General features: G+C 47.2%; 2 protein-coding genes across 4 annotated transcripts in view; one reads left to right on the top strand and one right to left on the bottom strand.

Moving 5' to 3' along the window:
- Positions 1-27,404, bottom strand: part of LOC146200003 (secernin-2) — a 71,559-nt gene that overhangs the window by 24,129 nt on the left and 20,026 nt on the right. For all 3 annotated transcript variants that reach the window (XR_014705147.1, XM_084595315.1, XM_084595316.1), the window contains exon 3: positions 25,532-25,719. Coding sequence is in view for 2 of the 3 variants with exons in the window: in XM_084595315.1 (XP_084451441.1) it covers positions 25,532-25,719 (188 nt within the window). In the remaining variant the exon portion in view is untranslated. The remainder of the gene's footprint in view (positions 1-25,531; positions 25,720-27,404) is intronic.
- Positions 10,401-16,897, top strand: LOC146200004 (uncharacterized). The gene has a single exon (XM_084595313.1). It carries the CDS (start codon positions 11,433-11,435, stop codon positions 16,245-16,247), a length of 4,815 nt encoding a protein of 1,604 aa, XP_084451439.1. The 5' UTR covers positions 10,401-11,432; the 3' UTR covers positions 16,248-16,897.

Below are 27,404 nucleotides of genomic sequence, written 5' to 3'. Positions count from 1 at the left end.
CCTAATTTCCTTTCTCCAAAGTAGCAACGACGATTGCATATGATGCCGGCCGGTAACTAACTGTCGTTGTTGTCGTCGTATATGCGTTGGATATTTTGGTAAAAGACGAAAACTCATTTAATGGCTACACGATATCAAGAAACTGTACACAAAATCACACCGACGACCGTTTCGTTCGGCACCGTGCAAGCCGCTGTCCCCGGCTCCTCGCCGAGCCGACAGTTAGCCATGTTCCTCTGTCCAGTCCCTTGTTTCCTTTTTCTTTTTGCCTCTCTCATACTAGGGAGGCCCCGCGCTTGCGTGGGCTTTTGGAACCTGGCAGTAGCGGTGTCGCTAACAGGAATCCTCCTCGCATCCTCGGTGCCGGCCCGCGGGCCCCTTGCCGGTTCGGATGTCTGGGCAGCCGGACGTCCGAGTGGTGGCATGAAACCTTCCATCACCGTGGCCTGAGCGCGCTTCAGTACATCGTTATGCCCGTTAAGTTTCCAAAAACTTCTGCCGACATGTGGTGCAGGCCCGCCGGGTTTCGTGAGTTATGGCCCCGTGAGTTATGGTTGCGTCTTCGACGGCGCCGGTTCAGGAGGGGAGACGAGTCGCTGGCCGGCCAGCCCGCAAGCAGCAGTCGTGCCGTTTGCGTTCTTAAGAGAACAAAACGCTACACAAGCCACTGAAAGGGACCCTGGCGCACATACACGCGCGTGCACAAACACACACCTGCGAATGGCCACTCGGCTGGGGGGTACAAACCCTCGTATCCTGACACCCCCTTCGGTTCTGGCTTTTTTTCCTTTTTTGTCCACGACAGTAAGACCGCGGCGCCAGAGCTTTGTGATCATTAGGCGCATCCTAGCTGCGTATGTCGATTTCACTTCACTAACTGCGTACCCACACCCATAGCCTCCTTTATACTTTATGCCACAACTATATACTCGAAGGGCATTTATTGAAACTTGTCAAGGCTGCCGTCGGTGCGCCGTTGGTCGGCGCACTGCGGCAGCGTACGCAGTCGAGAAAGGCGCTTAATTGGGCTGCAATTGCGCATCTCACGTACGTGGACGACGGCTGTAGCGGCGCGCGTCTTTTTTTTTTTTTTTTTTTTTCTTCTCTGTTTTCTCTTCTGTCCGCACGAGGCAGCGGAGGTGGCTCAGCTACAGAGCTAGTAGCAGGCCCGTGCATTTTCTTTTCTTTCTGAAGTGCCGTCTTTCATGACTAAATGAAAGCCTGTTCCAAATATTTTTCTATAGTCCCGTGTATACAGCGTAGGATTTGTACTAGGCGATAGCTTATACAGCTCGTTTAATTGAAAAGCTGTCAGCGCCGTCATCGGCATCGCGTCTCGGAAATTATATATATCGGGGGCTGCGTAAATAAATTGTATGATAGTAATTTGAAGGTCTAGTGACTGATTAACGATTGGTGTGTGATAGGCACTGACGATTTAATGAGGTCATTAAATTAGTTTATTGTTTGATGAATTCAGGAAATTAAAAACTAAATGCATAAATGGGGTCCAAAGGTGTCAAAATGCTCGGAATGAAAAGCAAATTCTTGATAATGCCAATTAAGAAAATTTAGATTATTTCAATTAACTGATTAAAGAATTGAAAAATAAAAACTTGAAAAAAGGGGATTCAAAAGTGTTAAAATGCTCAGAAGACAATGACTGGTGGTGCTATTTAACGAAATTTAGAGCAAGTGATCAAGTAGTTATTTGAAATAATTGTAAAAGATGAAAAACTGGAAAAAAAGGGAGCTTCAAAGGTTTCAAAATGCTCATAACGAGAAGGCAGTGTAGAGTCACACAGCTTGAGATCGTCACGTATCGGGAAAAATACGTGCTCCCGTCGGCTAGCGAACCACGTGTCGTCGCGGTCGCGTCGTTCGGGACTCGCGCTGAGGGGCCGGACATATTTACGAGAAGAGAAATATATCACAATGGAAGCGTGAACTCGGTCCTACAGAGTGCGTATACTCTTACGTTAAACAGAGACTTCGCGGAAAAGGTCTCGCGCCTGTACCACCCCCCTTTCTCCCCCGTTCGCCGAAAACGTACCATTACCGGGCGGCCGAGGGTACGAAATCCCACGAAGGCACTAGAAACGGCACCCCGGGCTCGCGCGTGCGAAGCCAGAAACGCGTACGGGACTGCTTGTGTGTAAGCGTGGCGCTTAGCGTGCGACCGTCCATCTTCGTATCGTTTTGCCAGCTTACGGTTGCGTCGGTGCGGTCCCATTAGTAATGCGCTGAGCAGGGAAGATCTAAATCTTCGCCCGTTATTGGTCTGAGCTGACAGGTTGAATGGCGACGCAGAGATAGTTTCGCTCTCTTTAAGGCATTTCAGCTTCGGTTGGGCAGCGCTGTTCGTGGAAAACGGAGAGAACGGGACAATTCTATGTTTACTGGTTTACTTCGTCCTCGGTTGGCCTGCGCCGCGATGAGGTGCAGAGGGTAGACGCTGTCGTCCCCGACTTCGTTTGTGTTTTACATCAAGTTGTGTCTGTTAGATCGCGTGATCTGTGCGCATACGTGATTTCCTTTGCTTTCTTGCATTTTGTCTGGTCACGTGATACCAGCGTTGCGTGTAGTTTAGTGCTTTTCTTGGTTTGTGTATTACCGGGTCAGGTGGGATCCGCTGGAAGAAAAGTGCGACTGCTGCGTCAGAAAGCCTGCCCAATCGGCGACGAGTCGACGGATTAAGAAGAAATGTCGAGAATCTCAGGGTTCTCGTCTTTAGCTTCTGGCAGAGAGAAAGCGCAGGTGGCTCCATGCAATTCGTACACTAAAGTTTTGTCCAATGTAAGCATGTTTTCTGATTTATAAAGTTTTTAATTTGTCAACGTCTACGTCCTCATCGTCATCTTTCACGCCCAATGCCAATCAAGAAGAAATAAGAACCTCTGCAGGCAGCACTCGGTGAAAAACTAAGGAACTTATGTATAATTGAACAAGTGATGAATTCCAATAACGAAAAATAGTGAACATTTGGAATAAGGGGGTTCAAAGTTGCAAAATGCTTAAAATGAAAAGCCAATGCTTGATGATGCTAATTAAAAAAAAATTAAAGCATGCAATTGATATATAAATATTTGAAATAAAAAATAAATGGGAAAACGCGAGGTTCGAAGGTGTCAAAATGCTCAAATGAAAAGGCAATGACATGTGATGCTAAAGTAAAAAAAAAAATCGAGAATTAATTGATCAATTACTAATTTGAAAGAATTGAAGAATGAAAATGCGTTCAAAGGTACGTGTCAAACTGCTCAGACTTAAAAGTCAATGTTGTTAATTACCGGTGCATGAAAATATGAAATATACAAATATGAAATAAAAAGTGAAAAACAAAGACATCATCCGAGTGTTTGAAACGCTGTCGCGTCATACACTCAACAACGGAGCTTAAGTGTTCCCCAATTTTCTCCTATAACGAAAGGTGCGACAGAAGTCGCTTCAATGGCGCCCCACCGTCCTCATTTGTTTCCATCGCGGTAGCACCTGCATGGAAAAAAAAAAAAAAAAAAAAGAGGATAGAGTCGTCCATGATTGCATAGTCACGACTCTACTAACTTTACGTTACTGCCTAGGTACAAGCGCGTTGAAAGAAATGCAAACACCATAGCGTGTAGACCGCAGTTTTCGCATTCCTTATCGCAATGGGATTGTTGAAACTTGCGTTTATCTCCTTTTTTTCCACCCTCGAAATGTGTCCTCTCCCTTTGTGCGAAGTGTTCGCCTGACTATGGTAGCCTGACACTAAACAGGCGCCTTTCAGTAATTTATGGCCGGCGACAGCTCCTACGCCCCCAGGCCACCCTGTGCGGGATGCCATGGGCCATGGGAGAGGGGCCAACGCCGGGACAAGAGGACCGCGGACCCCCTCCTCCGACCGGAGGGAAAAGGAATGCGGGCAGAAAGAATGGAGAGCCCCATCGATGAGCATGCCTCTTTCCGAGCTCTTGCTGTTGTATTTGGTTCGCGTTTGTCGTAAATAAACGAAGTTACTTAAAACGACAACAGCCTAAACGAAGTGAATCAGTTACACAGGGATATCGAGACAGTAGTATTTTCTATCGACATACTTACCGAATAAACGTTTTACCAATCCAATATCGACATAACGTGCTTCACGCGACTCTGCAACCGCTTAGCTGAGACTCTCTCTCTAACCTCACTTTTTGCGATGACCCGTGAACGCGAATAAAAGACATCACCTATTGTAGTGTGTAGTAACAAAGTCCAGTCTAATATCGTCAAATCAAATCTACTACATGAAGAAATCACATGTGGACAAAATTGTTTAACGGTAACAAAAACACTGGCTATATTCGGACAAGTTTACACACGACTTTCTCGGACAAAGTCTCTTTTAGCACTGTCCCGTCCGCTCGTCTCTCATTCGGCCAGTCGTTCCTCTGCAGGACTCGCACCCCGCACGTGCCCACAGCTTCGTCGTCGCCGGCCCGGGACCCCTCGTCTCCTCAGCGGGGCGCCACGCCGACCCTTCTTGTTCCCAAGCGCGCGCTCTGCGGTCGTTCCGGGAAAGTGGACCATATGTCGTCCTCTGTTGGCAACTCGAAACCTAGGAACGCGCTGGCATTTGCTGGCTATTCTTTTGGGAGCAAGAGTTCGGTATTTCTCCTCTGCTTTCCACTCAGACTTATGGCCCGTTTTCGTTTCCGAAGTTCAGCTATGGGATTGTCGGTTCTTTTTCTTTATATATTCTTTGCATAGTGAGGAATCGGTAGATACCCAGATGCCAAGATCTGTTATCGAATATTGGCTGTGTGCGAAATTCAGGTAACTACTATTAAGACACAAACGACTCGTCGCCATAATGAAAAACTGTCGCCAACGTTAAGTGCACCTCTGATGTGCGTCACTATAAGCTTACATAACGTTACATGCATCGCAAAGCACGCGGGCTAAAAGAGCAATAAAAAATAATTGTGCGTCGAACTGTATTCATACATGGCTCATAGATACTCACCGCGTGTATCAGTTGTTAACCACGGAAACAAAAATTACGGAACATTAATTCCGCTGTTAAGGTTATGACGTGATAGTGCTTCACACGCAAGGAAAATGTTTTTTCAGATTTCAATTTTCTTATTTTCATTTTTACTTTTATACTCCGATACATAGCATCGACCAACATTGGCTTTTCATCTTTAGCAGTTTGACAACTTCGCACGCATTTTTCGTTTCTTCGATTAGTTAAATTATTAAATTCGAGGCGGCGGCCTTGTGGCAAAGCGTCCGCCTCGCATTCGGGAGGTACCAGGTTCGATTCCTTGTGCAGCGGGTACTCATCCGGCTCTCAGTCGGCAAATTATTCCTCGGCTCCTCTGGGATGAAATGATTGGGTTCATGGGCCAAACAATACAGCAAAGACCCCCTCATGCGGCAAAATCCCACACGTGGCCATTTATCCAAGCATTTCATCCCAGAAGAGTCGAGCAGCAGGCCGGGGGTGGTGGTGGTGCAAAACTGTCATTATTAAGGCCAAAAATAAAAATTATACAGGAGCGTTGCGGGCGGCCTTCGGGCTGCCGGCTGTGGCGTCCATGGTTGCCTAGACGCAACTTCCTCCGCCCACGTCACCAGCCGAAGTTCGACATCCGGCTCTGTGCTGGACTAAGCAGCCTCCCAACTGCTGCGAACCGGTAGGCGGGTAGGCTGCCAAGAGGCGGGGGGCAAGTATTCAGCGCACACCATGGTTAAGCTTGGTAGTACTTATTTAGATACGATCAAGGCGCGACTGCTTCGCGCTATACTATACCCCAGCCGCAGCTGATGTCATGGCGCGGTGACGTCAATCACGTGACCAAATAACGAAATAACCATTCGTCGCTATTGCAAACTATATTTGAAAGGTCACCCAAGAAGTCAAAGGTAACCAAAAGGTCAAAATGTCCTAGGGTCAAGGTCATGACTTTGTGGTGCAACAGCATGCAAGGTGGTCCACAAGGTTAGGCTGAAGGAGACAGCCATATACATGACCTCTGCTTCGGTAAAGGCCATTATCGGGCACGCGAAACGCGACTCTACCTAGCGCCGTGAATTTTCGCTTAAATAATTTCGACCACCAGGGGACGAAAGCAAGCCAAAGAATTATTTCACGTTCAATATTGTCACGCGGTGGTGACAACGCAGCAGACTCGGGCTGGTATGGAAAAAAAAAAAAAAAGAAACTTGTGCTGACATGTGAACTCCATGTCGTTGTGAGACACAAACACATTCGACGATCTTCGAAGGGTTATTACCGCTCTCAGTTTGAAGTTGATGATAGCCACTGAGATTCGAACAAACACGGAGACATCTCGCGTCACAAACAAAGCGATAGGCGGCTCGGAGCCCGAACCGCCGGGCAGGAAAGAGCGCATGACGTCAAGCGGCGCCCTTCGCACGAGGCAACGAACGTCCAGCGAAATTCCCCGGCCAATCGCCTCTCCTGCGTCCGTTCAAGTCAGCCTCCTGTATGTGCGTTCCTTGTTGTGAGGCGTCTTTTTGCTCTAAACTCCGTTCGACGGGCAGCTGTGGCGCTTTCTAGTCCAGGAACACGGCGCGGTACTGGGCGCGTGAGAACAAGGGCTCATTACCGCCAAGCAGAAAGAAATTCCAGCGGTACAAATCCACGACTCAACTGCACAGCAAACACGTACAGAATGGGCATTAGAGACAATGGGCGTTCTGTCCAACCTATGCATAAGGAGCTGCTTCTTCGGTCGCCCTTGGCGTGGGCGGAGAAAGGGGGGGGGGGGGGGGGTGAAGGTCGAAAAGTCGTCGCCGTACCCCGACTTCGGCTCTGGCGTCGTCGGAAGTGTTCGGAAGGTGGCAGAAAAAATGGAGGCCTGCATAGATTGATAAGCGCTTAATAATGAATGGGTGCATGGCTAATAAAAAACCCAAATTCGATTAAGCATCGGTAATACAAATACAAAACGAGCGATAGAAATTTAAAGTAAAAAAAAAAAGCGCTGGGTCACTGCGTCGTGCAGTAAGTCGCAGCTAAAAAGTTGAAAGTGCACGGTGCTCGGCATGTCTTAGGCTGTTATAACTAAAATTTGAAAGTGGCCGGCTGGTCACTGACTGCACCGTAGCTCGTCGTAGTCAAGTAGATGAAGCAAATAAGCGAACGCTATCACGTCTACTATTCCTATTAAAACTTTTTGGTTGAATAAACCAACTTACTCATGATTTTCCGCTCTTGAATTAGCCTCCGCTATCCACAAATGGTGTTCTATGCCCTCGGGATCCCTTTATGCAGTTTTTATATGTTACGGTTAGCTACACTGCATCGGCGCGGCGTACCCAAACCAAGGGGAACTGACAAAAATAATAAAAAAAATGATGGTTTATGAGGTGTAACATCCCCAATCGACCTAGGCTATGTGAGTTGCATTATAATAGAGAGCTCCAAAAATTTAGGTCACCTGGGGTTCTTTAACATGCACTGACATCGCACAGCATTCGGGTACGTTGTACGTTTCGCCTCCATCGAAAAGCGGCCGCCGCGGCCCCGCATCTTTGGGCACAGTATTCGAGCGCCCTAACCCCCGCACCACCAGGGCGGGGGACAAAAAAAGAAAAAAAAAAAGAACAGCGAGGAGGCGTTCTTGTATACGTAACGTCACACGAACTCGGGCGTCACCTGTTCACTGGAAGGTCTTGTGACCTCAATGAGCCGCTAAGCTGCTCGACGACCGAGAAAATCTAAATGCCCATCGTAATCGACACCAGTAGGTTCGAAATGTGACCACGAACTTTAACGAAATAGGCTTCTAAAGCAAATACGAAAAGAAAGTAATAAGGTCGCGTTTCAAAGCCTTGTGATGCTGTGAGCACCGGGTGATTTCCCACATCGTGGTGCCGTGACCAGGCCGCTCGTCAGGGAAGGTTCCAGGCGGTCGCTCTCACGTTCCCGCGGCGGATGCATCCGCGAGGGCGCGGCGACGTGGTATCGCGTGTCGGCGGTGGCAACGCGTACGTACACAAAAGAAAGCGGCCAGACGCCAGGTATAAGGGACGGGCAGTGGAGCGGATGTGCTTACGTCAACGGGGTATCGTCTTTACCAAGGTTCGTCTATACCGCATACGCGCTTCTTTCCCACGCAGTGTACTGGCGCGAATACAAGGGCCTCTGGGCACAAGAGAACATTACTATACAAGGAATAATGATGGTCTACTGTGATCACTGTAACCAACCTGTTTTTCTTTATTTTTTTGCAGCACCTCTGATAGGCAGTGATTTTGACTTCGGAAGTGATGACCCAGTTCGGACACAAAATTTTTTTCAGGAACAGTTACTTGACAAGCAAGACAGCTATAGAGCTCCGGCTTTGAGAACAAGCAGCATATGGACTTCGAGTGTATGCTCCGTAACGTTCAATACAGGCTCCTAATCTAGTGTTCATCTGGCAGCTACTCACTGCAAACACTGCGTTCACTCAATCTGGTAGGAAGCACAAGTTATTAATTTCTCAATCATGTGAGGGCCATGAATTGGTCGGAAATCAAAAACGTTACCATTACGTATGGATCGCACTTACGTCAGTCAAACTTCTCTCATCAGAAATGCGCACTGGAAACTATCATAGCTTTAGTCACAGTCTGTTTTCTTTTTTCGAAACTTCGTTCTTTCTGCTCAGAGTTTAGAGCGGCAAGAAAAAACGAGACCCACGCAAAACCTCAGAAATAAGACAGCTACGCCGCTCGTACTGTCACTTAGGGGGTGTTTCTTCGTCGACCAGGATTTACCACGATGCTTTTCACGGCGAAGTAACTGACTTGATCTTACCAATATATTAAATAATTTAACTATGATCTCATTCCTGGGCATATAATCTGGAGGTAACATGCGCAAGTTTATCCCACCTTTGACCGCGCAGTCAGAACACATTGATGTATAGAAGATTCGACTGCTTTTATTTTTTCCCCTCGTACCGCGTGCCCCACACACCAAAACAGAGTTTATATTATTAATCTATTGTCACGACTGCGAGCCAAAGCCAACTCAAAAAGCACTACTAGCGTTGCTCGACCGAGCTCCACGTGAACAAGTTCTGCAGGAGACGCAGCACCAAGCTGAAGAGGCACGAGTCGTTCTCCGAGCCGAGTCAACGTGCTCCGGAAGCAACGGTACCGGAAGCGGCCGCATGGCGACAGCACTGTAACTAACACTACTGTTGTGTACTTTTTGTTGTGTTGTTTTTGCTTTCTTTCTTACAACTGGGGCATTGACACGGTGCCAACCCGATACAAAATATATAATCAATAAAATCGTCATCATCATCATCATCTACACTACGTCGCACTGACGTCAATTCCGGTACCACATGCGGTCAACTTTTGTGACAGGTTCTGGGAATAACAATTCGCCTCAAGAACCATTTGAGGTTTCCGCTTAAAAAAATAAAAAGGAACAGCGGTAGAATCGCCCCCCAGCGCACCGCGGGGAGAGCCGGCCAGGCCGCGGGAGACGTCTCCTCCCACTGAATGGCCCGACCAGTCCGACGGCTAGGGAAAGAAAGGGGGAATCGAGTGGAGGAGTTCGCAGCGAAGCCCTGGGGGTCTGGAGGCGACGAAAGAGAGCGACAGAAAAGACTCCAAAGGACGGTGCAGGAGAGGAGAGTTGAAAGGGAGGGGGGGCAAGGTGGGAGGCCATATTCTGAACGAGATCTGTATGGATGTTATGCACACAGGCGCGAATAAATTCTATGTTCTGCAATTAACACGACCCGTATTAATCGGAGACGACACAGAAGTAAAGAACGGTGAAGCAATGAATTCGAAGGCAAACGAGCAAGTCAGCACTCGGCAGCAATGGCATGCCACAAAAGAATACATGAAAATGCACGCGCTTCACAAACTGCATGAAAACCAAACCATTTTTATCCAGGTGATGCGAGCTTTGGTTTCTAGCAAACGAATGAATAAAAAAAAAATTGTATCCGACCGACCAAATTAGCTGTCCCGTTTACGAGCAGTGTATGACGCAGTAAATACGAAAAAGGTGAAACGAAACACGTACGCTCACATCTTCCAAATTTTCCAACAAGTGGAAGCAGGGTCCCCGTTCCCGCGCTCTGCTCGTTCATGTCCTTGTACATTGTACCTTTTTTTTTTTTTTTTCTCCTTCCCTTCAGTACCACCCGCAGTCAGAGCGAACGAGGGAAAACGGCGGTGAAAGTAAAAAGGAAAAAAAGAACGCTGAAAGGGCGCCGTTTTCAGATGTGAAGGGGACAACAGTTGAAATGGGAACCTCCGAGAAGCGAGCGGCTCTCGTTTCTCTCGCAGCCAACCCGCGCAAAGGCGCCGTTCACGCAGCGGTCGAGAGAGGACGCCACCGCAGGAGCCAAAGAAAAAAAAAAAAAAAAGGCCAGTAGCAGCGCAGCGCAGACGGACAGCGGGCGATGCTGCCGATAAGCGTGCTCTACGGTATTTCCTTCTCTCTCGTTACCACCCTCGCTCTTGGGCCGTCAACACACGTACTCTCACTACGCCCTCCTCACCTACTACTGTCCCACCGTTGGCATCACGCTTTATGTATTCCAGTGACAGCAGCAGCAGAGTGGCCGCAGCAACTAACGCCCCAGCAGCATCGGTCTCACTCTGCCCGCTTGGACACTACGTCGGGACCATTGGCTGTCAACGGTATTGATATGCTTGCGCCGACAACGAAGCGACTGCCAAGCAGACAGACGATGGAGCCGTTGTCTTCGCCTTTTGTGCCGCGGGCATGTAGGCAGTGACGCGCCGGGCGACGGTGCTTTTTGCCGTCAAGAAACGAGAGACGCTGCGCGCGCGTGTGTGTAGGTTTCTGTTGTGTCTCGAAACCGTCGTGTCTCGCGGTTTCGAAGTTGTCAGCGCTGTGTCGACGTCCACCGGTGGCTACGCACGAGGCAGCCGCGGCGTGCGAGCGCGCGCGCGCACGAGATTATCGAAGATACGCACATGCCTCTGTACCTCTGTTTCCTTCATCGAGTCTTACTACGTTGCCAACTACGCTTCTTTCGCAACTGTTCGGATAACGTCGCCGCGAACACGTGATTGTGCTGACATTCTGCTGAAGTGAGTGGACGAGTGCGACGTCGCTGTCTGTTTTGGTGACAGCGCCGGAACAACGCCCAGTTCCCTTCCATCATCGAACCGGCGCTCTTTTCGAACGTCAACAGTAACCTCGCCGCCCTAGCTGCCGGCGAAGTGGTCCATGTGTGCGCGCACGCTGTGTTTGGACCGTTGGTAAACTTGGCGACCTTCCGACCACGGCGTACTTCCGACTGCCTGTGTGCTGACATTTGTGCCGAGCCATACGCTGTCCGTACTCAGCGTACGAGTGCTGCGATCGGCGAGCCAGGTAGTGATCCCCGCCATCTCGTTCTCAATCAACGCAAGCGTCCTCCGGTTTTCGGGTCCCAGACTCGGGCTTGGTTCATATGCATAAGTCAGGACCTCATGCCTCGCACGGAGCGCATAGGCAGACGGGAGAGCGTCGCCGCGATAAGTTGCAGGACTTGTTGCCACAGCGCGGGACAAAGGCCACTGGTAAGACAGACTCAGAACGTGACAAATCAAAGGATCACCAGCCCCTCAACGATGACGGCGACTGCGCGACGCGTTCGGTGCGATACGTGTGCGGCGGAGTGGTGAGGCGATTGGTGCTGAAGGCTGCCTTTGTTCCAGTGCACCGACTGGACCCGGTACTCGTTAAGAAACTTCGAAGAGGCAGCATGGTGGTGCCCGAAATGCTGGCGCGCGCCGTCGAAGCCAAGCCGCCCGGATCGAAAGTAGCGGCGTCGGAAGAAGATTCTAACAGGTTCGAGACACCCACTGTCGAAGCGAGATCCATTCCTATGACAGTGTCGCGGCCCAGCGCGCCCTTGATCTGCAGAGCGGGGCAGGCGTGCAAGAAACTGCTGCGCAAGACCTCTGAAAGGAACAGACTGGAAGCTGTGCGAAAGGCCAAAGAGGATAAGAACGACGTTCCGGTGCAGGAGTGTTGTGGAGACGCTTCCAACAACGAGAGAAGCAAGTTCAGCAGCGATGCAAGTGGATCGAGCCATCCTCCACGCAAGAAAAGAAGAAGAATTGTGTGTTTAGAAGACTATGACGACGTGTCGGATACACCGCTTGATGAGTATGCTGATGATAAGGTCCCAGAAAACCATGCGAGCCATTCAGCCTCTCTCAACATGGTCATGCACAAAAACGCCACAGCAAAGGCTTGCAGAGCAATCAATGAGCTAAAGCTTAAAGTTGAAACAAGCCAAGGGCAACAGTCTAACAAAGCTTGCCAGCCCTCGGTGACTAAGGATGAAAAGAAGAGGTCTCCAGAAGCAGTGACTCGATCAGAAACTGCAACTACTGCACCAGAAAAACACAACGCCAAGACAACCGTACAACCACAGTCAGGTGGAGCCACAGCGTGTGCTGTCACAACTACGAAGCCTAGCAGCAAATCAATCCCTGCCTTAGCTACAGGCAAGGACTTGATTGAAAAGAAAGCACCGAAGAGACTTGGAAAACCGAGCAAAGATGGTGTAAAAAAACCAAAACCTGACTCAGGTGCTGTAAAAAGCAATGTCAGCCCTTGTGTTGACACAGTCAAGAAAAGCAGCAGCCAGTCACGAGGTGTGAAAGTGTCCCCAAACAAACTTCTAACGAATCCAGTGTCTCATGCAAAAAGCAGTCCGAAAAAGCATGCAGCCAGCTCAGACAAATGTTCAACCACAAAAGAAGCCTCAATACCCAAATCAAAGCCTGCTGCGATTGCTGCAAAAATGGGGACAGCCAACGATGGTTGCTCCAAAGGCTGCGGCAAAGACAGCTTATCGGTAGTCAAAAGGGCTCTGCCTGACAAACTAGCTCAGAGACCAGAATCCTCTGCTAAAAGCAGCTCTAACGTGTTTGCAAGCAACCTCGGTGTTTCGGCAAAGAGTCTCCCAGTAACCACACAGAAGACCATTAATGATAAGCCACAAACAAAGGCTGCCCATCACAAGCAGGGATCAACAGCTGCAAACAATGCATTTCCAAACAGATTGGCACAAAGGACTGAGCCAAGTGCGAAGAGCAGCTCTGCTAGCCAGAGAAACTCCACACCGGCTGTTCCTTCATCCACTTCAAAGACTACTAAGGAAGCAGCTCAAGCAAAGACTGGCTGTGGTCCCAACCCAACCCGCCAGAACACCAGCTCGTCAACCACTAAGAAGGTCTTGCTGAAAATCCCAAAGAAACTAGTTTTTTCAGAGGTGTTAGCTATGGGTGACGTAGCTGCTGTGAAAAAACAGACACTCGCAAAAGCTCCCACGCCAAGTTCCAAGTGTGTCAAGAATAAGGTAGAAACGAAGACTGGCTCCAGTTCGGGTCCAGATCTGCAAAACAAGCTGGTACCATCACTGAACCTGGCGGTGGAGAGACCAACGTCCTGCACAGAGAGCTCCGACGTGTCTGCAAACAGTTCCAGCCTCGTAAGCATCCCAAGAAAACTCCTTGCCGTCACTTTGAAGGCAAGTAAGGACTCAGTGCCAACAATCTCACCACCTAAGAAACCTGCACACTGCATGAACAGTAACGCTGCACAGGCGTCGGCACCGGAAAAGGCTGCAAAGGTGGAGAAAAAAATCAAGTCGGATCTCAAAAGCGAGCACAAGAAACAAAGTGACGGACAGCCCAGAACACATTCAAAAGAACGAGTTGCAGACTGTACGCCCAACCACAGCAGTCAAATAAAAGAGGGTAGCAAGCCAGACAAAGTGTCGGCCGAAAAGCGGCTTAAAAGCATGGCGCCCAGTGCATGTGCTACCACTGCTGAAGCGAAGATAAGCCGCAGCAACCTTACGAGTCTACCCAATGTCCAAACCCCCACTGGAAATTTTGTGGACTCGACCGAACCTCCACATTCGCAGAGAACCAACCAGCAGCTATCGGAACCACTCGAGGGGACGTCGTCATCGCAGCAAACTGACCGCTCTGTCAGAACCCTACCCGAATTGGACAGTTCCCTACCAAAGGCATGTGACGTAAATCTCGCAGATGGGCACCGGGCATCACTTACGCCCGAGACAATCAATCAAGCAGAGGCCACAGTTGCAACTTTGTCTCGGGACACTCTTAGATCCATGGAAACATCAGCACATGGGACCGCTTGTTCAGAGCAGAAAGCTCAAGCCAGTGACCAACCTGCAAACAATATCGTGGGCAGTGTCTCGAAGGAAACTCTATTGGGCAACGAAGGATGTCGCACACACGAGACGAGCAGTGCTCAAAATGCTTGCTCACCCAAAATGCAGGACCCCACAGCTGAAGTCGGGGATTTGCTTACTGACGTTGTGACAGTCACCCAGAATCTGACATACTTGGCTGACATTGGTGCAGAGGTGGAGTGCAGTGGAGACTACATTGCTGAAAGCAGAGAGACTGTTCTTAAAGAAGATCAAAGCAGTTTGCCTAAGGGCTCGAGTAACACGACCGATGGATTGCCTACCAGCGCAGAATCCACTCCGTTAAACGAAAACCGTGCTGAATTGTCGAAAGTCGCAGCCGAACATTCCCCTCTTGAGCGGAAAGTTGAAAGCGCTTCGCAAGTGTTCCGCAATGAGGCCGCAACTCCGCCGTGCATTGATGACGCAGAAGGCGAGAAACGGGTCACTTCTGCGCTTAATAGCCCGGTTCCTCTCACACTCGAGCAAACAAGTGCACCCTCGACAGAGAAGCAACAGTGCAGCATTTCGCCGGCAAACGGGTCAAACAGCACGATGCATGCTGCTACTGGCGAGTGTGAGCTCCAGGAACCAGCAGCTAAAGAGCACGCACACTATGTTGTTACACAGAGTGACAGCAGTGCACCAATCCTCGATGAGCACAACAGTCAGCAGGAGCCTTTAAACCTTTCGTCAAGAAGCTTCCCAGGCAGCAAACCTACGGCTGGCATGGAAGAAATTCGCGGCAGTGAGGAATCTGCTGCAAAGTCCAAAGGCACAGAAGAGGAAAAGGTAGCTTCAACTCGAGAGCTTGTAGTTGCTTCTGAACTTACTACTGAGGTCGTAGAAAGCAGTGATGCCAGCTCGTGTACAACTAGTGACGAAAGCAGCTACCAGCATCAACGTGAAAATGTGAATGACACCCTTCAAGAACAGCAGCCCACTTCACAAATACCGGCTGGTGGTGACGAAACTTCCGATAAAAAGGAAGACTGTGCAGCTGAACAGTCTAGTGAGCACCGAGCTGAAGAGCTAAACTCTGGTGTTGCTCAAGATACCAAGGTTGAAGATGCAGCTAAAGCCATGGACATTGATAACTGTGCGCATAATAAAAGCCGTGCCCACAGCCAAATGGATGAACAGAGGAGCCCTCCTAAAGACACGCAAGGATGTGAGGCCACTATGCCTAGCACCAGCAGCGTGTGCGATGAGGGCAGTTCGACAGAAATGTTGGACACCCTCTCGCTCGTATCGGAGGACTCAGTTGAGGAGGCTTCCCTACTTGACATCGCGGCAGGTATGCCAAAGCCATCGAGAGATTCAAAAAAGAGGAAGATAAGCAGAAGTGCAGGCACTAACACTTCTCTACACTCCGCATGGGTCTTCTCCCGCAACAGGAGAGGCAAACGACCGCGCAGGGAGAAGAAGAGGCACCGAAGCCAAAGCAGTGGTGAGGAGCACTCTGGTGACACTGCTTTGGCCTCCACGTCGCCTGAGACAGCAGCTGCGAACAACAGTGTAGCTGCAAACGTCAGCAAACTGGAAGCTGTTTCCCAAATTAAGAAAGAACCACCAGCTGTCAGTACTCAAGGCCCCGCAGCTATCAGTAGCAATGCCAGGAAGCCCTCCTGCGTGCCTGGACGTGCACAAGACCCAAACACGCCATCGTGCAAAAAGCTCACGGCACCCACTGCTGCTCCTTGCGCGATGACCGAGAGCTTCATGCAGGCAGCTCTGCTGGACCTGGATATGTTCACTGGCCTAAGTATCCTGGATGTGTGTGGCTGCAGCAGCGCGGCAGACCTACAGGAGCTTAAGGCACGGATTGTGAACCAAACCATCACCAAAAACGACGCGGTGGATGAGATTGCACAGTCCGTGCGCACCACGATCATCGAGGAGTACTTCAAGGGCCAGCGTGCGGCCAGGAACCTCCAGCTCTTGTCCAAGATACCATTCTCGCTGGAGCCTACTAAAGTGCGTAGAATCAGGAAGCTCACCCAGGCTGTGTTGGAGAAAGTGGAGCCGTGCACTGGGCTTCCACTGTGATTGATTCCACCTTGTGATGAACAGCTGTAGCAGCTATCTATATACCACTGCAGCTGGCCAGAGTACCTTGCGTGCACAAACTTGGACCATCATTTTGTCAGTTGAATATGTTTTGAGAGTGTGTTAGGTGAGCATGTTTTGTTTCGATGCGCAAGGCGTAACCAAAGATTCCCCGTTGTGATCAAGTGCCTGTCTTAGTGTTGTCAAACCAACGCAACATTCTTTTTATTTGTGCCATCAAGCGTTCCTTCCTGAATGCCAAAGAACAGGAAAGCAAGCATTGTTGTGACAGCAGCTAAAAGAAGTGATGGCAGTCATCTTGCTTGTTTCGTTGGTACCATTACTAGTTTGTGCTGCCAACAGTGATATGAAGCTGTGTGCATAAGCACTTCTCATGCGTGTTGTGTGTCAATGCTGTTTCTTCTGTCTTCCAGCATAACTGTGTGCCAAACTCGTTTTCTTTTCTACTCAAGGCATAATACAGAGTTGTACCCCAGAGCACCAATTGCCTCCCCCCCCCCTATATAATTGAAAAAAATGTGAAACACACATGGGGCTGCCATGGGTGACAAGAATGAGTCAGCCACAGGCAGCGAAATTCGAAGGAGACTGGATTCCATTGTGCAAGCTACTGAATAATTTTTTTTTTTCTGCACACGCGAGTGATCTCTAAGAGCTACTTCTCAGGGTCATTCACTTTTGACAGAAAGTAAGTAAAAAAAAAAAAAAAAGCGCTGCACTCTCATAACTTGCAAACTGATATTCTTAATGTCGGCAGATGGTCCGCTTTCGCTGTGCCCTGTAGCGAACTCCATTTGCGTAACATCGTTGCAAATGTAGGACGGAATTCTCCCGGCCACCAACTGTGCGATACTTTTGAGCTGCTTGTGAGTGTTTCGATAGTCGGTGGCCAACTAGCCTGAAGTGAGATTAAAACCGTCTGGCACAGCTGGCGCCCCAGTCTCATCTCGCACTGTTCCCCTCCTTTGTCTTCCACTAAGTTCTCTTTGGCTACTTCCTTGTTCATTGTGCTCCCATCACTATATCACTCATGTATATCATTTTTCTTGTATATGTCATTAAAGCCGTTGTAAATGACTGCCATTTTCGAATAAAAATGTTTCGTAACAGTTAGTGGCCAGTATATCAGGGTCAAGGTCTCGCGCACACCACACACAAAAGGGGTCCCTTTATCTAGGAAAGTAGTGGGTTTTAGTAAAGAATATGCAGCATAGTTTTTCTCTCTGCTTATTTCTGTTCCAGCAGCCAAACGGTGCCTTTGACGTCATGGAAGATGTGGAGCTGCGTGAGGCACGCGAGAACAACGGTGTAATGGCTTTTTTGTTTTTGTACCAGTTTTTGCAATTGTCGCATGACCTCAACGGTATCACTGTAGCTCCTCGGTGCAAATCAATAATAAGAGGAAAAATTTAATTGTACATTATTTAGCTTGAATAGGCAGGTTTGCAAGGAACTGCCCTCTCATTTGGGTAAACAGGTCAGAAAAACTATTAATGCCTTTTTTTTTTTTTTCTGCTTTTAAACAGTTGTAATATTTACACACCCTGAAGTACTTTTACGCAGCCAAGGCAACCATGCTTTCTGTCTGAAATACCGCGTCATGGTACCCTCACAGGTAAGTAGAAAGATCTGCAATGTCCCAAATTCCTGATAAAAAAAAATGCAACCATCTTCACAAGTAACGCTGTTTCAATACATGGCAAGAGAGAACTTGGTCCCGAGGAAAAACTCGAATTTCAGTGGGCGTGCTAGAGCACTATTAATATTGGCAGGCGCTTTACAAAGGTTCCACTGAAAACCCACATTTTCCCTTTATATCTGTGTTATGTGTTTTCATGACGTAGTGGCAGTGGCACTTTGCCTAATCATTTTTTTTTTTTTTTAATTTTGGTGCTATTTACAGCTGAAATTTTTATCACAGTTCATCACCGGATTGTGTGTCGCAGATTGTTTTTATGTTCAAACGTTCATGCAAAGCTGCTTTTTCTGAAACCAAGAGCCCTTTCTGTTTGTAATTTTCTGCATACTTTGAGCAATGGAGGAAGTGTCATGTTGAAGATTCTCGGTTCACAGTCCTAGTAGTTCAGTAACTACCAGCTTGCAGTTTCACGTGTATCGCTAAAAGGTTTGGTACTCCTATATGGTTTGGTAGGAGGCTGGAACAAAAGGGGGCAATCGAACAGGTTTCTAAAATCTTCTTGACCGAGACCAATAGTATTATATATAATAAAATGCTGAAGATCACATCAGGAGCCTCTTTCCCTTTTGAACTAGGTTAAAAAAGCATGCTAAACAAGCATATGTAGTATTTTAGCATCTGTGCCACCATTTCTCGGCTGGATGGAAACGTGCTGGATGAGCCCTGCTCGCTAAAAACTGGACATGGAGTGCCAGAGAGCATCGGACAAGCTTAACATGGCAGCTGCCTTGTGAACAGCCCGGTGAAGTTGCTAAAAGCTCTAGTATAGCCACTTGTTTTGTTGGTTATGAGTGCTCGAAAAAGTGTAACACATCTGAAAATTGCAGTGCTTGATTTTGATGCAAACCAACAATACTTTTGTCAACAAGACACTCGGACGTTTTCAAATTTCATAGTTTTGTGCTACCATTTACAGAAATGGCAAACGAGTAAAGCTGTCGCAATGAGATGGCCCTGACAATATTTGTTCAGAGGTTCTAAAGTTGGCTATCACCTCGCCCATGTTTATACTTGGCCATTACACCAGTCAACAATACAAGGCAGTTCGAAATGGCAGGTTTGGCTTGTGGGGCGTTTGTCACATAGCGACTTGGATGTGGCATGCCATAGAGGAAGGGTCGAGAAATTTCAACCACCTGGAGTTCTTTAATCCTTTCACTGGCAAGTTTTTTTATGACTGTTCCTCACTTCCTGCCATTTTATTTATGCGTGCTAGTTCTCTGGAAATTTTGTGCCAGTAACACATTATGATAATCGGAAGGAAGTGGAAACATTTTTACCCCGCTCGCTGGATTTGGCATTTTTAAATTTCACGGATTCGTAGGCGGCAGGGGTTCTTCCCTCCCATTTTCGCTTGAGAAGCCATTTAGATCGGCTGCTTTTTCGCTGTCACTTTCATCTGAGTCGGAATTTATAGGCAGTTTCTGAATTCCTTCCTCTCTCAAAGAGCGGACACTCGTGGCATGCTGACAAGCCAAGGCTGTACTGCTGAGATGACGATGAAGCAATGATGATGTGGATGTTTCTGCAGATGTTGAAACGTCCACTTTATTTCTCTAAAATTTACCCAGAATAGTATCGGCAGGGGCATTGAGTGAGTTATAAAGGCAATTCAAGTATATCTACCATACCTGGCAATCATACTCTCAGATACATTCGTCGTAATGTCTCCCTTGCACCATCATCACTAAAATTAATAGTGAATACAACATAAATTTGTCCACAACTCGAATACACTTCATCTGTTAGGGATCCCGGTCAAGCAACCCTCATACACTCCATTGAGGCAGTACAAAATCGCTCAGCCCGGTTCATCTTAAATAACTATCAAAGGACAACCAGCATTACTAATTTGAAAGCATACTTACATCTCCTACTGCTATCGACTCGAAGAACACCATCCCGCCTCTCACTTTTTCATTACACTTTTTCATTACATTACACTTTTTCATTACGCTGCCGGCGCTGCGTCACCAGGCAGCGCCGGCGGGCGCAGCGCCGCCTCTCGGGAGCGACACTGCTACTCCGCCCGGCGCGTTGGGCTGCAAACTTCTGCAACAGACGGTACATCTATACCTTGAGGGTATTAAATAAATAAGTTAATACCTTGCTAACCAGTACTAATGCTTTCAAATGGACATTGAGAGGGCGCACAACTAGACTATCACTTTGGCACTAGTGCGCGAGTGATGCCATTTCATTCATCTGTTTGCATTTTGTAAATATTAAAAACTATCGCTGTACTTTTGTACGTCTCGCCTCCCTCATGCCTCCCTAGCCAGCCCCATTGCGAGCGGTCGCACCTGTTCATTTTTCCTTTCCCCTGTGGCACTCAAACGCACGAACGGACTTATTTTTTTTTCCTACTCGTGTTCCTGCGCACAATTCATCATTCCCTTCCAGCACGCAATTTTCCGCAATACGCGCCCTCCTTACGAGTCCCCCTCGACCGCCCTCATATGCAGCATTCCACACTTGACAGCATTGTGCACGACGCGACGCGGGGGTACCGACACTGCGTGTAGCCAGTCAACCAACTTCAGGTGCGGGGGATCACGGGGCCATGACGTTGCAGAGGGTAAACGTGACATCACAACCGCTAGCTCACAGTTGGCAGCGCACTGCCTCTGACCCGGTGGCCGCTCGGAAAACGTCAAAAATACAGCCATCCGCTCAAAACTAAGCCGAATTATGTGTCTGTAATAGTGCAATCGTGTCTTAAAATGCAATTGTGGTGCTTCCTCAATATATTCGTGGATATTTGTTCAGTATACCTTTGATTACTAATTTTTGCCCCTCTTGTCTCAAACATGCCCATTAACATACAGTCCAAAGCTACCGCATTACATGAAAGACCACCAAGATGGACACAAAGCCCACTTTAACCAAGCTGTACATGTGTACATACGTGATCTAGAGGTTGCATGTCTCTTTCAGAATTCTATAGTGCCAGACTTAGTTCCCAATCCTCCGCCACACAGAATCCACCCGAGTTGGCAGCTCCTGTCACCTTGGTCCCGCCACATGATCCTGTGACATCGCACAACTCACTGACCAAACTGGCACCCGGCTACGCCATTTGCCAGAGGGGCATGCTCGTGATTTCTTGCTCTCACCGACCATTACAAAAACAATGCTGGATTGTCTACAGTGCAAGACCTATAATGCTGCCGCATTAAAAATGAATTTGAGACATTTCTGGCGGTAAATATATTTACTGGCAGCAAAAGACGAGAGAACAGCATTTAAAAAAAGTTCCTGTTACTCGATTCAAACTCATGAGACCTACTTTGCAAAGGGCTCCTTGATCACTGCCTTGAAGGGAGCGGAATTGCATATCGGAATAGGGGATCCAAGGTGCTTCTCTTTATCTTAGTAAAGCATTCAACCATGTTTGACATGGCATAGCGGCACTAAAAATTGGCCAGCTTAAACTCTGTGCAAGGGTGCTTAGCTGAATAAAATGTTTCCACCAAGATACTCATTCATCGACAGCTGCTCCCCTAACCAATGTTTTCATAAGCTGGAGTCTAAGAAATCTGCACTCTGTCTTTTTCTCTTATTTGGTTAGTTACATTAGTTACCTTCCTAGACATGTTACGCACCTTACCATGAATCTATTTTAAAGATATTATGCAATCTATTGTCAACAATTTTAAAACTTTTGCTTGCCTCTTTACCAGCAGATCACAGAATGGCAATGTGGTGTTATTCTTTTCTAATTTTGCTATAAACTGAACCAACAAGTCAACTAAGCTAAGACGTGTCACAAAGTCATTCACCTTTGATTTCTCGGCGAATGCAAAAGATGCTGTGGGCATCGTGTATAAGAACTTCAGACTTTTTTGGCCAAAAAACTAGAGTGTCTTCTTTGTCATGATCACAGTAGTTACCAAGTTGGCTGTGCCGTTTGCTACTTTGCTTCCAAAATTCTCCCTCCCAGAGAGGAAAGAAATGTCCAGACTTCTAACCTCGAGCTCATGTTAAAGCTCCTCACAATTAACTTCGAACTGCTATCCAAAATCAAAGACCCCCTCACTGTGTCAGATTTGTGAAATAGTTTGGCACTGGTCAACAGGCTGTCCAAAGTTCATTAACCTGATGTTCCTCCTACAACCATCGCTGACTTTACTGCCTCATCACTTCAGCAGCTCCTGAAACTTATTTCATCAAGTTCCTTTTCTACCAAAAGGCTGAGCACTGACCATCTCTTTGAACCCCTCTTGCAAGTATAGCTGCATACTGACGAGGGTGCGGTGTCCTTCGTCATGGTGTCCATTTTACCCCAGCACACCTGTCACCCTCGCCATTGCTGCAGCTAAACAAGCTGTTAAGCATGGAAGAGTTCTGCCCACTGCAGTTTTCTCATGGCAGCCTTATTTTAGTGATGGTTTGGATGAAAAGTGTCGTGGTTATGGTTAATGTGTTTTTGACAGGCATAAGGTGGCGTTAAAGGCCCTTTTACAAAGTGTGCCATTTATCGGAGCTCTTATCGTGAATGGTTGCATGGCTGAAACTCGTCATAGTTCTAGAAATCTGCAAGCGAATACAGAATTGAGAGAACAAGATGACAGGAGCCAAACCAATGGTGGAAGAAGCATTAGGAGGAGAGCAGAACATGAAGGACATCATACTTTACCTACGCCGACCTTGTTACCTAAGCTATAGCTATAACCTAGTTTTCGAGTCTTTGTTTGAGAGTACTTCCGCACAGAGAAGCCAAGCACCAGATCACAGAAAAGCTTATCCCTACTAGAAAAATAGTACCTACACAATGATGCTGCGGTCAAACCTTACACTTTCTGAACATGAGGCAGACGACAATGTCACCAGAAGACGCTGCTATCCTGAAGAGCTACAGGCTTTGTATGTCAAAAATTCTTTTGCACAGTAAAAAGTCAGAAATAAACTTCCTGACAAGTCTGAAATATATCAAGACAGGAGTCCAGTTCACAGCTACCTGCAGTTCAATTCCAAACTATTCAACATGCCATGAAGCTTTCATCACATCACACTCTCGTCAAAAGCAAAGACAATATGCTCCTCGCAAGGCAACAGAGGAGAAAAAGAGCAAGCTGTCATGTTAGCCAATATCCCAATAAGAATGCGTATGTATACAGCTCCGCCTTGCACGTGGCCCATTTTCAAGTTCAAGCACCAGACATAAAACAGTGCTCACGCAAGGAACTGCATTTGCGTCATGTTCACATATGCGAGCGGGCGTCAGAGAAGTGCTTGTTTGCATTCCGCAAAAACATGATGTTAGGGTGGCCTGCAATTATACATTGACACAAACACGCTTCTTGAAAATGTTCAACGATAGCATCTCGAGGGTAAGCAAGTGGTTGCCATCTGGTTCGTTAGATTTCATTCATCGGTGCTTTGACTTGCGCAATGGTGAAACTGGGAAAACTGATAAAAGCTGGAGGCAGCAAAAAAAAAAAAAAAAAAATCGAAATGATGAAATGACAGGGAGCGAATCCCGAGCAGACACAGCAGTACAGCAAATGGTTCGACCACCGGATTGCCCTCGAATGAGTGAGCAGTTGGTCACCGAGTCTAATCAGTCGAGGAGGTTTTGCTTGGATCCATGGCAAGTTTATTGGATTAAATTGCACATTACTGTCAGCATATAACTGCCCCCAATAATGCAACACCTGTGCAATGTAGCAGGTAACTACCTTATATGGCTGGCTCAGAAGCTTTTCTGAGTTAGTAAAGAATTACAGGTTTCAAAAACTCAGCACTATGCCATCTTCCCAAATCTAACAGTTTTCTAGACATTGATAAGCATTATTCTACTGATTGCATTGCTGCATGGAAGTTTAAATAATGTCAAAATTAACACAAAACACAAGCTACTGCATGAATTGGAATCTAAACGCACGTTTTTATTATTAATCGAAGATGTTGCAAAAACTAGACACGTTTTCTTTCATCTATCTTTATACATGGCCCTCATATGACCCTAGGCAATAAACCTTGCTAGAAAAGAACGACTTAAATTAGTTATGACTATTTAAAATAAGCCACAGTGATCTGTTTGAAACAAGCAAATTAATGTTTTAGTCCAAAACCCGAGTAGAATTAACTCTCAAAAATAAATGGCAGCTTTGTTTTGTGCTTTGTATCACAACCCTGCTACCTATACAGTTAGATGCATATTTTAAGTGCACTTTTAGATACGCCCAACCATTTAGATTAGCTGCACTGTCCGTCATCGGCAACAAAAAACGCTGTCAGGGCTTCTGACACACGATTTCCTCATTTTTCATTGTCACTTTATGATTATCATTCACTGTGACAATCACATCAAGTCGCACCTAATTGTATCACATAATGTCTGGGCAGTGTGTAAAAAAAATAGTTATAGCAAAGGGTGCGCGATCAGTTGGAGAAATTCACACGAAAAAGAAAAAAAAAAAACTCATTTTTGCGAGTTTCCCAGATGCCCCATGTAAATGAGGTGAGTGCAGCGACTGCCGTTGCCTGAGCAGGCAGATCAGCTAAGCAATATGAAACAATTTGCCCCACTCCTCACCATAGAAAGCTACCATGACAGAGCTTGCCTTGAGGTGCTTACTTGTACTCATGTACAGACTCAAATTAAAGCAAGGAAGGTGAGGGATTTTTCATCGCTCGCATGAGCACTGAGTGACAGAAGCCGAGTCCAAAACAGTGCTATGCACAACGGTTTGTCAAACTAACTTCAGTTTCCGTATTAGAGTGCGCCACCATGGTGTTGAAGACTGCGCTTTACGGAATGCTGTGGTCACAGACAGAGCATCCAACACGGAAGAAGACTACACACGGGGAAGCAATGACGTGTCATGAGCACTAACTGCTTCAAATGTACTATCAGCCATGCTGACGGCAATCAATGGTACTCCTCTCTGGTTCAACAGCAGGCCACTACTTTGTCTAATCTTGCATGGGCGGTGAAAAACACAGTTGGTTTTCATCGAGTGTGTTCGCAACAAGAATGCCTTCGAGGCACTTTTCGCATGCACTTGCGCTGCTCTGTGCATTGCTCTGCGCATGACCAGACAGACATCGAGTGCAGTTCAGGAGGTTGAATTGCGCCTGCCACAACTTTGGTCAAATGCAGCATGCGTAAAAAGACACCGTTCCGAACAACAATGAAAGGTGATGTTGGTGAGCTCCACATTAAGACCAAGCTTTTTGACATCAGTCCAAGGCAGGCATGTCATGCATACACCAAATGAGGTGGCCTTCACAGCCATAACATAGTAACACACGCGATGACGCTCATAATGAAACAAAACTGGACTACTGAGATGCTGTGGAGAAGGCCACTGACAACTAACCATCTGCCTATGCAGCCATAAGTGCTCCATAATGCACGTGTATGTTAACAAGGCAACTAACAAAGATGCACAATTCACAATGTGCACTTTGCGTACACTCGGAAGACTAGGTTGTCCTATTATTTCAGACTGGCTGTGATCCTTGCTATGCTCGTAAATGTTAAATGGATTCCCACGCTAAAATACATGCTGCCCTGATAGTCGAGCAGCCATAAGGGTAGGAGTTCTCCACTTACCGAACCAGGTCCATGCCGAGCAGCCGCTCGGTGCTGTCGTCCGGCCCATTGAGGTGCGTGAAGACGGCCTCATTGCCGACGCACACGCCATGCTCGTTGGCGCCCATCTCGGCACCCCACATCCAGGCCGGCTTGCTCAGGATGACAGCACACGTCTCCGGGACCTGGTCGACTTCAATGTATGTGCACTGCACCAAAGGGAAGCCAGATTCAAACCAGGGCGTATTGGTCAGTGTGACAGAAGGAGATCGGCGATTGCGGGCGCCATATTTCTCACTTACAGGCAAGTGTCGTCAGCTGCGCTGAGGCATTCCAAAGTTTTCATCATTTCCCATAATCAAGGGCCTTCATTTTCTTCTCCCAGTTCTTACAACAAAACGTATTTCTTAAAGATCCAATGAAAATCAATTTCTATTCAGAAATGCGCATTCTAGAGAATATAGTTTTCCAGTAAACACAACAAAGCTGAAGACACTTTCCAGAAGAATGATGCCTGTGTTCATGAGGCAGTTAGAGTTCACAGGTAAATTCGAATGGTATTATATGATGCAGAAACAAGGCCAAAGGATGGTTATTCATGAGATGTCTTGCCGGCACTTAAAACAGTCAATGTGACGTTGATTGTTTTTACAGTGTACAAGAACAGGCAGGTCTTACATGGATGAAGAAGTACTATGCACGCGATGATCATAACATATTCGACAAAATGTTTGCAAACTAAATGAGAGGCAAAACAAGAAAACACGATTCTGTAACATTTTTGGTATAACCCATCATTAACACACAGCAAAACAAGTGGATAATTTTACTCGTTGGAAAAGAGCCCTTGTAGCAAATTGTCTTGTGATGTCAAAATGAAACTCCAAAAACGAGGGGCCCTGTGAATCTCAGCAGCATATATTTACAAGACACAAGTGGCTAATTGAAACAGAAACGCAATTGCAAGTGAAGCAGAGTCATCTCAGAAAAGTGTATAACAGTTGCACCCTACCTGTACTGACCTATGGGGCTGAAACATGGAGGTTAACAAAAAGGGTTCTCCTTAAGTTGAGGACAACGCAGATGGCAATGGAACGGAAAATGGTAGGTATAACGTTAAGAGATAGAAGGGTGGGTCAGAGAAATAACTCAAGTTATTGACATTCTAGTTGAAATTAAGAAGAAGAAATGGGCATAGGCAGGACATGTAACGGGAAGAGAGGACAACCAACAGTCACTAAGAGTAACCAATTGTATTCCAAAGGAAGGTAAGCATAGCAGGGGGCTGTAGAAAATTAGGTGAGTGGATGAGATTAAGAAATTAAAAGGGGTCAAGTGGATGCAGCTAGCACAGGACCAGGTTAATTGGAAGAAGATGGGAGAGGCCTTCGCCCTGCAGTGGGTATAGTCTGGCTGATGATGATGAGAGTCATCTAACAAATAACATCCTGGAGCAGTGCTCTTGAATATAGAATCCCTGGTTGCAAACAGGCTACCTGAAGCACACGGTAACAGCGACCTACCTGTATGCCTACGTCACACCATTGCTTTTCCAACCCGGGTCCGTATTCCGTGTTTGCGTCAATATCGAAAGTGTTGCCATCTTCCCGACCTCGAGTCACCCGATTGGTGGAAATACTGGAACGGGAAGCTGTAGTGACATCTGGGTCCGGTGTTTCCCCCAGTCGGACGATCAAAGTTAGGCAGATACACTTTCGATAACGACGCAAATGCGGCAGAATACGAACTATGAATAAAAGAGAGCATGACTGGGCACAAAGACACACTTAGTGTGCATTGTGTAAAGTTTAAAAAGCATGCAACCAGACTAGCAGTGTACGAACACTGAATTTTCAAATATGAATCGAATACCTGATGAGTGAAAGAAAAAAAG

This window comes from Amblyomma maculatum, chromosome 2 (assembly GCF_055883805.1).
Source record: "Amblyomma maculatum isolate TAMU_Amacu chromosome 2, ASM5588380v1, whole genome shotgun sequence".
Taxonomy (NCBI): Eukaryota; Metazoa; Arthropoda; class Arachnida; order Ixodida; family Ixodidae; genus Amblyomma; species Amblyomma maculatum.
The sequence above is the reverse complement of the archived record's forward strand: the minus strand, read 5'-3'. Positions and strand labels throughout refer to the sequence as shown.